The following is a 14,858-nucleotide window of genomic DNA, read 5'->3' on the forward strand; positions in this document are numbered from 1 at the left end:
TTACAGTAGTCCAGGCAGATGGCAATCTGTACCAGAGTGGTGCTGGTGGAAATTGAGAGAAGGGGATGGATGATGGAGACATTGTGGGTGAGAGTCGAAGGCACTGGCCTGCACCCAAGAAGCCTGGCTCCTCTAAAGATTCTTGAGTCTCAGTGTAAGGGACTGGGGTCAGACCAAAGGAAGAACCAGCTAGGAGAGGAAGGCTGGGTCTTCCTTGGGGCCGGGTAATGGGCTTGAAGCCATCAGGCAGTAGATGGGATCAAGGGCAAAGGCAGGGAAGAAATTGGCATCTGTCTTATGGCTATGGTCCCTGCAGCATCCACGTCTATCAGTCCTCGGACAGTATCCGCAACCGCAAGAACAGCATGAAGCTTCAGCACGCCGCGGCCGTCACAGCCATCATGTAAGGCCCTGTACCCTGTTGACCCTGAACCCCCCAGGTCCTCTAACCCTCCCAAACACTAAACCCTTAACTCCACTGGCCCTGACTTAGAGAGACAGAGTGATACCGGAGAAGAGTGCTGTGCTTGGAGTCAGGAGACACCTGGGCTCACCTGAATGCAGGCTAGCTGGGAGACTCCAGGCAAATCACTTAATTTCTCTGAGCCTCATTTTTCTCATCTGGAAAATGGGGATACTAATACCTGCAGTACCTGCCACAGGTAGAAAGATCAAATAAGTGATAGATGTAAAGCATTTTGCAAACCTTAAATTTTGCTAAAAATAACAACTCCTTTGAACCCAGCTGGCACTGAATCCCCTGTCCCAACTCTCCATTGGCTTCTCCCAGCTGATTCTACCATTGACCCCCCAACTCTGCAGCCCCTCAACCCCACCCACTCATTGAGAGTGTTGGGGTGGGGAAAGCAAGTTAGAGAGGCTGTGTCTGAGAGACAAAAGACCTGGAATCTCGTTTGGGCTCTGCCCCTGACCCACTGTGTAGCTGTGGATAAATCCCTGCTCCTCTCTTGGCCTCAGTTTCCTCATTTCTAACATGAGGAGATTGGGTTAGATGATAGCTAAGGTCCCTTCTAAGTCCAAGATTCTAGATTCTACCGTGCTCCCCAAAATTTGCCTGGAGGTACCTGGAAAACTAATTATTGCCCTAATCTCACCCCACCCCCACCACTATCACCACTGCTTCCATATTCTGAGGGGTGTCCCCAAGGTTCCTTTTCAGGGGGGGCCATGGGTGGGCCCCTAACTAACTCAAGCTACCTTCAGGGACTTGTGCCAGACACAGGGAAAAGCTGACTCCTTCTTTTCCTGTCTCCCAATTCCCCTGGGCTAGGTACCTGGATAACCAGGTGTTTGTGTCTCTGGCGAATGGAGAACTTGTTGTCTATAATCGGGAAGCAGGTAAGGATCTTGGGAACCAGGACTTCTCTGATTTTGGGGCAAGTAGGTAGACACCTGGGACCTAGGAGGGAGACCTAGGTTCCAGCCACATTTGTGTGACTCTCTCCCAGCTCTGATACTTTGTGATCCCTAAATAGAGGGTGCCTGGTAGAGGGGTAGGATGAGGGTACTAGGGCGATGAGAATCTAGGAAGCACTCTGATGGAATGCCAGCCAAGTCCTCTCTTCTTCTCCTTTCTCTCCCTGGGCAGGCCATTTCTGGGACCCCCAGAACTCCAAATCTCTAGTCCTGGGGAGTCCAGGGAACCCAGTTACCAAGATGGTGTCAGTGTCGGGAAAGTTATGGTGTGGATGCCAAAACCGAATCTTTGTCCTCAACACAGGCAGCCTGCAGCAGGAGGTACCTGGGTCCGGGGGCAGGGGAGGGCCTCGGAGCAGGGAGAGGGTCCAGGTTAGAGGAGGCTGGGGAACCAGCCACAGGAGCCTCAAGCTAAGCCTATTTGGGAACCACAGGCACTAAGCACCCAGCCCTGTCATCTCGGCAGGGGTTGATGTGGGAGAGGCAGGAACCCTGAACTGAATCAGGACTGCGGCTACTGACTTATGGTGTGATCCTAGGCAAGTCATTTCCCCTCTCTAAACCTCAGTTTCCTCCTCTGTAAAATGGAGCTCATAATCCTCCCTACCTTGCAATATTGCTGCGAAGAAGGCACTTTATAAGACTTTCGAGTACTACAAAAGTGGGAATTGTTATTCCCCTCACTGAACCTCAGTTTCCCCATACATGAATTGTGGATAGCGCCACCTGATCAGTGGACCTTCCTCCAAAGCCAGTCATGAAAGATGAGTAGCCTCCTAACTTTTTCTTCCCCTTGAACTTGCCTTGCTCAGGTTTCAGAGAGCTAGGCATGCAAGCTTTGATCTAATGTCCCTTAGCTTTGGTTGGGAAAATCAAATGAAACACCAGAGGTAAAGGCATTTGAGTTCACTCGTTCATTCAGCTGAACACCTACTGTGTGCCAGGCCCTCTGCTAGGAACTGGGGACACAAATAAAACAGTCCCTGCCCTTAAGGAGCCCATATTCTACTGGGGAGAAAGAGAATGTGCCCAGAAACATCAGTATAAAATATAGACAGAGTCTGGGAGCGGGAGGGTGCCAGTAACTGAAGAGAATTAGATACACCTCAAGTTAAAGGCAGCTGAGCCTTGAAGAAAGCTGGGGATTCTTAGAAAGTGAAGAGGGAATGCATTCCAGGCTTGGGGTACAAGCCAGTGCAAAAGCATGTAGGTGGGAAACGGAATGTTATAGACAGAAAACAGCCAGTAGGCTAGTCTGGCTACAAACCAGAATGCGGAATATGTGAAGAGGAGGCTTTATTATGTCCAACAAGCCCAGAAAAGTCTAAGTCATCCCTCTTCTCCATCCCACCCCTTGCCACCCCAGCATACGTTCCAGGTCGGCTTGGACCCCAACCGCAACGTGGCCTGCATGGTGAACTCCAGCCTGGGCGTCTGGATCGCCCTACAGAGCACAGCCCAAGTACGACTGTACCACTCAGGCACCTTTGAGCAGCTGGCCGAGGTGGACATCACACCCCCTGTGCACAAGATGCTCGCTGGTGAGGCGGGCCGGGAACCCAGGGCCAGGCTGGGGGAAGGAGATAGGGGAGGCCGGTGGCTTGGTGGGAGGGAGGCCCAGGCTCCATTGGAGCCTATGAGGACGGTGGGAAGGAGGGAAGATGGAGAGATGAGGTGATTTAATGCTGAGGACGCCGGACTTGGTGTCAGCAGAGTGGGGTTCACATTACTGTTTGCTAGCTGTGTGGCCTTGGACAAGTCTCCTGACTCCTCCAAGCTTTAGCTTCTCCAGGGGGTCTTGTGAGATCTCTAGCTTATTGAGGTGCATTGAAGCCGGGCATGTCAACGTTGTGGACGAAATCAACTCAGTTTTATGATTTTGGATTAAAAAAAAACAGAGTTCAAATCCAACTTCAAACACTTACATAGCTATGTGACCCTGGACAAGTCACTTAACTTCTGCCTGCCTCAGTTTTTTCATCTGCAAAATGGGGATAATACTACCACTTGCCTCCCAGGGTGGCTGTGAAGATGAAATGAAATAATATTTGCAAAGCACTTTGCAGATCTTAAACTGTTCTTTAAATGCTATTATTTTTTAAATTTTCTCTCATGACACACAAATGGTACATTAATCAATAATCAGATAGTGGGAGTTAGTCCCCTGGTTAGGGTGGTAAGGGATCTGAGGGTCATACTGAAACATTTAAATAGGAAACCACAGGAAGTAGGTTAATTAAGGTTGACAGGTGGATTGGAGCTAGACTGTAAAATACCTTGAATGTCAGGCTAACGAACTCATTCAAGTGCTTGGCCACAAACTAGGTGATCACCAATGGGCAAGGACAGGGGGCATCAGAAGACATGAGCTTGAGTCCTAATTCTGCCAGAGAAGTCACTGGGAGAAGGGGCTGCATAACCTTGTACAAGTGACTTCCCCTGTTTGAGCCCTAGGATTTTCTTCTGGAGTAGATGGTTCCAAAGGGCCCCTCCAGATCTGCCATTCACCTGACAGAGTTGTCCCTGGGCCCCTTAAGGAGGGTGGCTGAAGGCTGTTTTGCTGGGGTGGGGTGTTAGAGCTAGGGACACTTAGAAGGGTAGAGAGGCCCTGGCTCCCCCTGCATCCCATTCATTCCCACTTTCCCCAGGCTCCGATGCCATCATCCGCCAGCACAAGGCTGCCTGTCTACGCATCACAGCCCTGCTGGCCTGCGAGGACCTGCTGTGGATCGGGACGAGCGCCGGGGTGGTGCTCACGATGCCCACCTCACCCAATACCGTCAGCACCCCTCGAGCCCCACTGAGTCCTGCTGGCCTGGTCCAGGGCCACACGGGGCACGTGCGCTTCCTGACCGCTATCGAGCTCCCAGACAACTTTGACCTCCTCTGCCCTCCGCCATCCCATGACGCAAGTAAGTCAGCCAGGCTCTGGGGATCCGATAGCCACAGCCACCATTTTTTCCTCTCCCTGAAAGGGGGGCCCTCAGAGGACATGGGTGGGACAGGGAGCCTCTCGGACACCCCAAAAATCCAGGAAGTGAACGTGTAGGAGAGGGGAGTGCTACCCAAGATAGGAAATAGGTCACCGGAGGATTGAAGCTATAGACGGAGGTAACCACACAGCCCACATTTTCCAGGGCAGTCCTTGTTTTCATGAAAAGCCAGAATACTTTTAGCGAGGCTTTGTAGAAATGCTGATTTGTCGAGCCCTGTGTCCTAGTTTTCGTTTCTGTGTTTACTTTTTTCCCCCTTGAAAATGTGATCATTGTGAGAAATACCTTGGCATAGTGAAAAGAAGGCTACCCTGGAGTCAGGAACACATTGGTTCCAGCCTTGCCTCTGACCACACTGGCCAAAAGACTTACTTAGCCTCTCCGTGCTCGAGGCAACGCCTTAGGCCTAGAAGCGACCGAGAAAGTGATGAGGCGACTCTGTCATTGGGACTTCCCTACAAAGAAACTGAACATCTGCCCCAAAAGGACTGCTGGGGTAGTCGATGGAAAATGGGCTGAGAAGAGGCATGAGATGGTTATGCTACCCAGGAAGTCGTTTGTGGTAGATAGAAGAAGCATACACACAATCAGAAATGGGCTGTAGTTTCTTATAGCTATGAAATAGCTATACATGATGAATGGATAGATTGGAGGGAGGGAGGAAGGAAGGGAAGAAGGAGGGAAGAAGGAAAGAAGGAGGGAAGGAAGGAGGGAGGGAAGGAAGGAAAGAGAGAGGAAGGAAGGGAAGGAGGAAAGAAGGAAGGAAAAAAGGAAGGAAGAAAAGAAGGAGGGAAGAAGGAAAGAAGGATAGAAGAAAGGAGAGAGGGAAGGAAGCAAGGAGGTAAAGAGGAAGGAAGGAAGGAAAAAAGGAAAGAAGGAGGAAGGAGGGAGGGAAAGAGAGAAGAAGGGGGCAGCGAGGTGGCGCAGTGGATGCAGCACCGGCCCTGAAGTCAGGAGGACCTGAGTTCAAATCTGGCCTCAGACCAAACATTTGACACTTACTAGCTGTGTGACCCTGGGCAAGTCATTTAACCCCAATTGCCTAAAAAAAAGAGAGAGGAAGGAAGGAAAGAAAGAAGAAAGGAGGGAGGGAGGGAGGAGTAGAAAGGGCATGGTCCAGAAAAAGTTAGAAACAGGATGGGAGGGAATGAAGGAACTAAAATGGAAAAGAAATGGCTGGTAGGCATTGGAAGTAGTTTCTAATAGTAAGAGACCACATAGTGCACAGAGTGTGGGGTATGCAGGTAGGAAGCCCTGAGTCCAAATGCAGCCTCATTTAGTAGCTGGACAAGTTACTTAACCTCTATTTGCCTCAGTTTCCTGATCTGTAAAATGGAGATAGTAATAGCACCCATCTCCCAGGGTTATTGTGAGGATCAAATGAGATAATCATTCTAAAGTGCTTTGCAAGCCTTCAAGAACTATATAATTGCTAGTTAGGATAATTATCATCATTATTATCATTATTGTTGTTGTTATTATTATAGGTGTCTGTAGCTGCCACAAAGTAGCTTATGGTATAAAGGAAATTGTTACACATGACAGAAAAATGGCTTGTGGGAGATAGGAAGTGGTTAGACATGTTAGGAAGTCATATGTGGTAGGCAGGAAGTCATATACACACAAGAAATGTGATGTAGGAAACAGGAAGTGGTTAGACATTAGAAGACAGGAGAACGGTTTAAAATGACAGGAAGTAACGCATAAAATGGGAAGTACCACGAGAGGCAGGAAGGGCTATGATGTAGGACAGAAAGTGACGAAACAGCAGAACGTTGACGGGGGGAGGAGCGCAGGGGAGTGCTCAGAGCCTGGGACGGACCACCTCCCCACACTGCCCAGACTGGTCTGCCATTCCCCGCTCCAGGTCCTGAGAAGTCGGCCCTGCTGGAACGGAGAGATTCTTCCCGACACCGAGGCTCAGCCCCAGCCCTGGTCAAGCCCAAGATGCTGGTGATCAGCGGGGGTGATGGCTATGAGGACTTCAGACTGAGCAGCAGTAGCAGTGAGACGGTGGGGCGGGATGATAGTACGAACCACCTCCTCCTGTGGAGGGTGTGACCCGGACGCGATCCTGCACCCCTGCCGCCACCCCGCCCTGCACCTGTGTGTGCACCTGTGGGCCTCGTCTGGGCGTCCTGGGCACAGGCACGTGGCCCCATAAAGGACTGGTGTCTGAAACACCCCCGGCCGGGTCGCGCCCGGCGTCTCCCCTCATGGCACCCCCCATCCTCTGCTCCATGTGCATCTGGGGACCACACACGTGCATGAGAACGGATCACATACGGGGAGGCCTTGGCCCGTGGGGGCAGCGGGACGCCTGCCGCTGCCAGCCCCAGCCTCCTCGCCTTGCCCTCTCTCTGTGTTCCCAGGGTTGCCCTGATTCCCTCCTCGTCCAGGTAGCCGAGGCCCCATCACTCTCCCTGGGGGCAGGAGGAAGGCACTCGTCCCCGGGCAGCCCCGGGCCAGAGGGCCATGTGCAATATTGCAAGTGCTTCCTGCAGGCTGTGGGCGGATTGGGGAGGTAGTCCCACAGGGCAAACAGTAGGGGTGAGAGGGTGTGTGGAGCCCAGGCCAGGGGCTGGGGATCAGAGGAGGAGGCAGCCGGGCCACATGCGATGTGGAGGGCGCCTCCCATGTGTACAGTATTTATGTATATTTTTGCCGCTCGTGGTACCTCCGGAGCACTTATTTATGCCCCAGTCCGGCCTAGCAAGCAAAGGAGGAAGTGACGGAGGCGGGGAGGGTGAGATTTGGGGGCAAGAAACACAGAACCATCCCTTCCTCTAGAGGGGTGTTGAGTTCATGCCTGAAACCGCCCTTCCTGAAGGGGAGCAGAATGTCCTTGTCCGTCAGTAGTCCCCATCCCCACCTCTGTCCCCAGAGAATAGTTTTGCACATTCTTAGCACCTTCCTTTCCTCCTGGACCCTCCAAACCCACTCACTCCCTCCCGCATCCTTACAGGCACAGCTTCACAGACCCCGCCTGGCACGTGGGGCCCACTGTGTCACATCCATGACCCTCATGGCAGTTCGGGGCTGGAGAAATGAATTCTACTTGTCATCATTCCCTGCTAGAATTTGAAATAGCTCTGGATCTGGAGCCAGAGAATCTAGATTCAAATTCTAACTCTGCTGTGTGACCATGAACTAGTCACCTTTCTATCTCTGGGCCTCAATCTCCTCATCTGTAAACCGAGGGGCAGTAGACAAGGTGATCGCTAAGGTTTCTTCTACCTGAGGAGCCTGTGTTCCAGTGATTCCACTCTCCCTTTTTTGGTTCTATTCTCCATTATCCAAGGCAGGGAAGCAGCTCTATGTCCATTATACAGTGTTTGAGAAAGCTCCATTCTCAGTTTTCTAGACCGCCTCTCCCATCACTGAGGGAGGGAGAATCAGTTTGATTCTTGAGTCTCAGTTCTCCAGGGGTTCCGTGTATAAATTCTCCAGGTTCTTTCCTCCACCCTGAGCCATTTTCCTGCTCATTGGCAGCTTTTCATTATTTTATGTTGTTTTGAATAAGGAAGACATTGAGAGCCCTGGATGGATCAGGGAGGCAGCTAATGATGATGATGATGATGAAGCCTCTGGGTTTCCAGGACTTATCCAGGTCGCACAGTGAGTTCCACATGGGTTATCTCTGGTTATTTCCCAGCCCTGGGCTAATTGACCATTGGCCAAGTTAGGCAAGAAGGGCCTGGGAACCTTCCAGTGCCTGTCCCCTCCAGGCCCATCTGAGCCCTTAGCCCCATTCCCATCATGCTTGCACACTGTAGCATCTGGTCCACTGGCGCATGTGATGACTAGGGGACGGGGAGAGGGACCAATGGAGTCAAGAACCAAACCTGGAAATCCCAAGCTCCCTCTCTCCCACCCCAGACTCTAACCACTGACCCTCCTTCCCTCCTGAGCTCTCTCCATCCTCACAGACTGAGCCCTGCCAGGAAGATAACCTCCTAGTCCCTTCCCCTTCCACCCCTAAAGCAGAATGAATCTGATGGGGCCTCTTTAAGGGACAGGGGAGGGAGTGGTTTGGGGGGCTCAGATGTAGCCCCTGTCCAGTCCCAGCTCCCCCACCCGCTCACCTTCGGGGAAAGAGCCTGACCTCCCTACGGCCCCCATTCCCCAAGCTGGAACTCCAAAGGTTTTGCCTCTCTGGGGACTCTGGCTTGTCATGCCAGGTTTCGGGAGGGCGAGGGCTGGGGACACAGGTTCAAGGTCTTGTTTTTCTCACTACCAAATGACCATGTATTAACTCCGTGGATGATGAAGTTTCAAACAAGTCAATAAACAGAAACACAGAGAAAAAGATAAACACGTCCCCAAGTGGGGTGGGGATGGGGGAGCGGCCATAGTTCATCCCTGTCACCCTGGTGTGGGACACAGGGCTGACAAGTATCAAACAGACAGACTATAGGGGATGTGAGGGGACCCACTGTGCACTTTGGTCACTGCCTGTCTGGGAGGTGATGCCCACTTGAAGGGAGTCACTTACTACCCTTTCTCTTCTCTGGACCTCAGTTTTCTCATCTGTAAAATGAATAGTTTGGACTAGACCAGGGGCCTTCACCTGGGCTCTATGGATATATGGATATATGGATAGATTTCAGGGAAACCATGAACTCATATGGAAAAAAAATTGTATCTTTTTCCACTAACCTTTAACTGAAATGTAGCATTTTCTTCAATTATTAATTTAAAAAAAAATTCTTCTGAAAAGGTTTCATCAAAGGGGTCTGTGCAAAAAAAAAAAAGGAATCTGGACTGGATGATCTGGGGTCTCTCCCCACCCCAACCCCCTTCCCAGTCATTTCTAAATCCTATGAGATAATTGGCTCAGCTTCCTTCTGAGACAGGAAAGATGCCAAACGTTTGCCAAATTGGTGGCTAGGAGCATAGAACACATTTTCCCATAGAGACAATAGTATACAAGGTTAAGTTGTCAAATTGTCCCATAGAAGGAACATTTTATCAGGAATGCAAATTACCTGCAAGGTCATCTGCAGGTATTCTGAGGACTGGGTGTCCTCAAGAAGACAAAGGCCCAAATGAGGAGAGGATGGAAGGCCAAACCATGAGTGGATGGAAATAATAAAGGGTTCAGAGTGAAGGGACAGAGATTGGCCAGGCCAACCCCTTCATTTTATACGTGAGGAAACTGGCCTGGAGGCCAGTGTGACATCCAAGGTGGCAAAAGTAGGAAGAACTAGCAATGTTAAGCCTGAAGAAGAGAAGATTTGGGAAGACACTCTACTTGTCAAATGTTTAAGAATAATGTCGTTCATACTTTAGAGCTAGCATCCCAACTCTCACTAACTAGTTGGGTCCCCAGAGTATGGCTATTTACTTTGCCCCAGGGTTCTAGGGTTGCTCAAGAGGGATATCTTTCTAATGCTACAACTCAAGCCCCGACTGGGTGTGCTTCCCGTCATGATAATTAGTTGTGCTTCCCGTCATGATAATTAGTTGATATCATTTAGTCAGCCAGACTCAATTAGTCATGGTATAGTAAAAAACAGTTGGTACAAAACAAAGCCCCTAGAGCCTGTGAAACACTCTCCCATAAGGCCACACAGAGTCCAAGGGAATGTGAGCTCTAACTTCAAAAGCATATGAGGCAAAAGGGTAACAGTCCCTGAAAGTCCTTATGCATGTTCCTTTTAGGTATGTTTGTTTCGTTTTGTTTTTGTTTCTTTGTTTTTGGTGAGGCAATCAGGGTTAAGTGACTTGCCCAGGGTCACACAGCTAATAAGCGTCAAGTGTCTGAGGTCGGATTTGAACTCGGGTCCCCCTGACTCCAAGGCCAGAGCTTTATCCTCTGCTCTATCTAGCTGCCCCCTGTTTCATTTTGTTTTTGCTGGACTCTTTGTGGAGCCTTGAATCTTCATCCAGGCTGTCTGCAGATGCTGCCGCAGGCACTGCCACCTGCTGATCCAGAGACACTGCTAGAATAGTGATGGGAAGATAGGAGGCTCAGGCCTCTTTTTCTTCCTCTTCCCCACCCCAGCTCCCATTGATTTAGCTGGAACAATCTCTCGGGCTCAAACTGACTTTGTGTTTCATAGACACTTCTGAGGGCATAATCTGGTTTCCTCAGCCAAATTTGAACATTCCTGTGCAGTGCCCCTCCAGAATCTGAGTACTGATCAAAGACTCAGATTGATTAATCGATGAAGATAAGTATAAACTCATTAAGTTACAATTTATGGGTTTCAGGTGAGTAATTTGATTGATTTATTTAATTGAGCCCCTCCCTTACAGTAATAACCCTTTCCCCCCAGTTCTGTAGTGCTTTAAGACTTACAAAACAGCAGCCTATGAAGTATAGGCAGTACCAGTACTATCCCCATTTTATAGATCAAGAAACCAGCAGAGTAGAAGTGACTTGTTCAGGGTCATACGTCTAGGAAGTGAACAAACCAGAGGAACATAGATTTAGATCTAGAGGGACCTTGGAGTTCCTCAAGTTCATCATCATCATTTTTCAAGTAAAAAACATTGAGACACAAGATTAAGTGACTTATCCAGGGTCACAGAACTAGTAAACATCTAAGGCAGTATATGAACCCAGGTCTTCCTGACCACAAATCCTATGGCTTATCCATGGTGTCGTGCTGCTACGTGAAAGAGAGTTTGGGTGAGGGGGACCATTCCTCCCCATCTAGTCCCAAGCTTCCCCATCCCCAGGCTCCGCACTTACAGTTCTCCTCCAGATTCAGAGGTAGGGGCCAAGGGGTATCATCTCCACCCCTTGTTGTGTGATCTATTTTTCATACCACCAAATGACTATGTATTAACTTCATGGAGAAACACAAAGAGAGTGGGAAAAGGCCACAGGTGAGAGGGGCCCAGGCACTGACCCCAGGGGACAGAACTGCAAGCAATGGGAAAGGGAGATTTCAGTTCGATTTAAGGAAAGTACTTCCCAACCTTCAGAGCTGCCTCCAAAGTAAAAAATAGGCTGGCATGTGAGGTCGTGATCTGTTTTATCGCTGGAAATCATCAAGTGAAGGATGGATGACGACTTTTCAGGTGATACTGTAGAGAAAACTCTTGCTCAGGTATTGATTGTGCCAGATTTAGTGGGAGGGGCAGGGCGGGAGAAGAGAGATGATCAAGGAGGGCTTCCTGGAGGAGGTGGTGAGCTTGGAGGAAGAGGAGGCTTTTGGCATGCAGAGATGGGTAAGAAGGACATTCCAAGCATGGGGAGCGCCTGCATAAATACATGAAGCAAGAGAAGACAGCACCATTAGGACCAATTACTGATCCAGTCTGGTTGGAACAAAAAGGGCCATGCCTAGTGACATATGCCTTTATATTTAGAACTTCTGCCTTTCACTGCTTTTTAAACTTTCTTTGGTCTCTGGCCTCAACTCACTTGGACCTTCCTGGCTTGTTTGACTTCCTGGTCTCAATCCAGTTACCTCCTTCCCTAATCACCTTCCCCCTTTTCCTGTGGCTGTTTGCTATAACTGGCCTCCTGGTCCCCACATTCATTTCAGATGCTGTGGTACCTCAAGCAACTCACTTAACTTCTCTGAGCTTCATTTTCCTCTGTAAACTGTAAACTGTAAAACGAGGGGAATGGCGTTGGGCCAAACTACCTCTAAAGTCTCTTCCAGCTCTAAATCTGATGATTTGGACAGAGTGAGAGGTTGTGTCTAAACTAGCCAGCTTCCACTCATCACTACAAAACGACTTATGAGGGCTAGATAAAATAATGTCTAGATATTAACTAGCTAAAACAGTATAAACGTTATTAAGAAGAAAGGAAATAACTTGGCACAGGGAAAATCCTAAAGAAAAAACAACAAGGTTGCATTACCAGCTCCCCACACCTTGCGGGGAACCTGCCACCTTGAGGCCACATGCGGCCCTCTGGGTCCTCAAGTGTGGCCCTTTGACTGAATCCAAACTTCACAGAATAAATCCCCTTAATAAAAGGGGACCACCCCGGCCTAGTATTACCACTGAACACTCGGATGCCATTTTAAATTACCTCTTGGAATCACCACTAAAGAGGATTCCTTCTGACTTTGTCCTACCTTCACCTCTAACACTTTTAACAGATAGAAATCCAGGAATTCAATTAACTTCAGTAGACCAGAGAAAAGCAGGTGACTGGATTGGAGAAGGGCCCAATAAAACACCATTTAGTTTAACAACAATAACTATAGCTAATTTAGATACTTCTTTAAATTTTATAAAGAACTATTATAGATATTTGATACTCACCAAAAAATCCATGAGGTAACTGCTGTTTTTATCCCCATTATACAGCTTTGGAAACTGATGATAAGAGAAGTTGTGACTTGCCCGGGATCACATAGCTAGTCAGCAATTAAGGCAGGATTCAATCATGGGTCTTATGACTCCAAGACAAGTGCTCTGTGCTTTATGTCACCTAGTACTGAAGGGAAGAGACTTCCATCTGAAATGTCCCTTGAGAGGTGCAGTACAAATCCAACCATAGCTGCCTTTTGGAGTTGTCTTCAGTATGTCTCCAGTCCCACTATCTCAGGATCATGTTACTGCGTGCCACATTCAGGTTTCTAGGAGTACCCCCGAAGGGTTGGGATGTCTCTTGTTTAATGCCATCAGCATTCCAGGTGTGTTACTATTACCCACCATTTGATGAAGTAAAGGAAATTAACTTGAAAATCCATGAAGAAAAGAAAGCATTCTATAGAATAAATTCTGAATGCCCCCAAAAAGCAATCAATCAATTAACAAGCATTTATTAAGTACCTACTATGTGCCATGAAGTGGCAATGAACAACTGCAAAACCCTCCAGAATGGTTCAAAAGATCATTAAATTAATGTTTAAAATAAATGAGTTAGGATTGAAGTTAGAGCTCTCAAAGAAGAAATAGAGTAATGAGACTTGGCTACACCACAGTGTGAAACATGCCTGTGAGCATTTAATGGACTTTAAGCTCGACATGAATCAACAGTATTACAAAGAAGACAAAAGAGCAAATACTGTTCTAGAGTGCATTATAGCACATAATGCCCATCCTAAGGGAAGTGGATTCTGCTGTTCCGCGCCTGGTTGGGTCACATAGGGAGCATCACTTTTAGGGAATGTCATTGGGAAGCCAGAGGAGGTCTAAAAGACAGTTAGGAAGATGGTGAGAGGATTGTAGACAGTGCTTTATGGAGATCTGTTGAAAGAAAGGGAGACATTTAGCCTAGGCAAGAGGAGATGTAGAGGGGGAAGAGTCATATTTGTAGCAATGTCATATAGAAGAAAGGTCTGCTACACGTCCAAGAGAAGAACAAAGAACAATGGGTGGCAGTAGCAAGGAGGTGGTGCAGGCTTGAAAGACTTCCCTACAATTAGAGCCAAACAGAAGTAAAATGGGTTGTCTTCAGAGGTAGTTGGTTCCCTCCCAACTAGAACTTTATAAGCAAAGGCTTGATGACCATCCTGTTGACAGCATTGTAGAGCGGATTCTTGATCCAGCATGTATGGACCAAATGGCTGCTAAGGTGCTTTCCAGTCTGAGGGTCTGAGTGAAATCAACATGACAGTAAAGAGCTTAGAGCATTTAGAATAAACAATGGGAAACTCTCCAAAATCAAAGATTCTTTGAAAAAATAATAGCAGAAAAACACATTTTAAACCACGTTTTTAGAACACAATTGTAGTTAGAAGAAAAACTAGTTGAATGATTTTTTAAATGACAAAAGAGAAGAACATGTATCATCTCTACAAGCCAAGGAACTGTACTTGGCGATAGGATATTATATGAAGATAGGGTTGACCTATTGCTAGGCCCTATCTGACAAAAGTGGCTCCGTGTTTAACCATTGATTGACCTACCTAGGTACCAAGAAGTTCCTAAGTAACAGATACTGGCTTGGTCAGCTGTATTTAGGCAAGGAATGCAAGGTTAGCAAACTGTCTTTTTTTAATAATTTATTTATTTATTTTTAGTTTTCAACATTCACTTCCATAAGATTTTGAGTTCTACATTTTCTCTGCTCCCACTCTTCCCGGCCCCCTCCCAAAATGGCGGCATGAAATCTGATATAGGCTCTACTTATACATTCATGTTAAGCATATTTTCCCATTGGTCATGATGTAAAAAACAATTAGAACTAATGGGAAGAACCATAAGAATGAAACAATAAAATAAAACAATAAAGGAAAAGTAAGTAGTATGCTTCCATTTGCATTCAGACTCCATAGTTCTTTCTCCAGATGTGGGTAGCAATTTCCATCATGAGTCTTTTGGAGTTGTCTTAGATTCTTGCATTGCTGTGAGGAGCCAAGTCTATCAAAGTCAGTCATCACACAATGTGGCTATTACTGTGTACAATGTTCTCCTGGTTCTGCTCATTTCACTCAACATCAGTCCATACAAATCTTTCCAGGTTTTTCTGAAGCCTGACTGCTTATCATTTCTTATAGCACAATAGTA

At 47.8% G+C, this 14,858-nt stretch overlaps 1 protein-coding gene across 2 annotated transcripts in view; it reads left to right on the forward strand.

Moving 5' to 3' along the window:
* ARHGEF17 (Rho guanine nucleotide exchange factor 17) overlaps positions 1 to 14,588 on the forward strand; it is a 161,037-nt gene extending 146,449 nt beyond the window's left edge. For both annotated transcript variants that reach the window (XM_078156901.1, XM_078156902.1), the window contains exons 16-21: positions 317 to 403; positions 1,292 to 1,359; positions 1,610 to 1,758; positions 2,804 to 2,978; positions 4,086 to 4,349; positions 6,298 to 14,588. In XM_078156901.1, the coding sequence (XP_078013027.1) occupies positions 317 to 403; positions 1,292 to 1,359; positions 1,610 to 1,758; positions 2,804 to 2,978; positions 4,086 to 4,349; positions 6,298 to 6,491 (937 nt within the window). In that variant the 3' untranslated portion in view covers positions 6,492 to 14,588. The remainder of the gene's footprint in view (positions 1 to 316; positions 404 to 1,291; positions 1,360 to 1,609; positions 1,759 to 2,803; positions 2,979 to 4,085; positions 4,350 to 6,297) is intronic.
* The last annotated feature ends 270 nt before the right edge of the window (positions 14,589 to 14,858 follow it).

Source organism: Phascolarctos cinereus, unplaced genomic scaffold, assembly GCF_003287225.1.
Source record: "Phascolarctos cinereus isolate Bilbo 61053 unplaced genomic scaffold, phaCin_HiC Scaffold_726;HRSCAF=1367, whole genome shotgun sequence".
In the NCBI taxonomy this organism is placed as follows: domain Eukaryota; kingdom Metazoa; phylum Chordata; class Mammalia; order Diprotodontia; family Phascolarctidae; genus Phascolarctos; species Phascolarctos cinereus.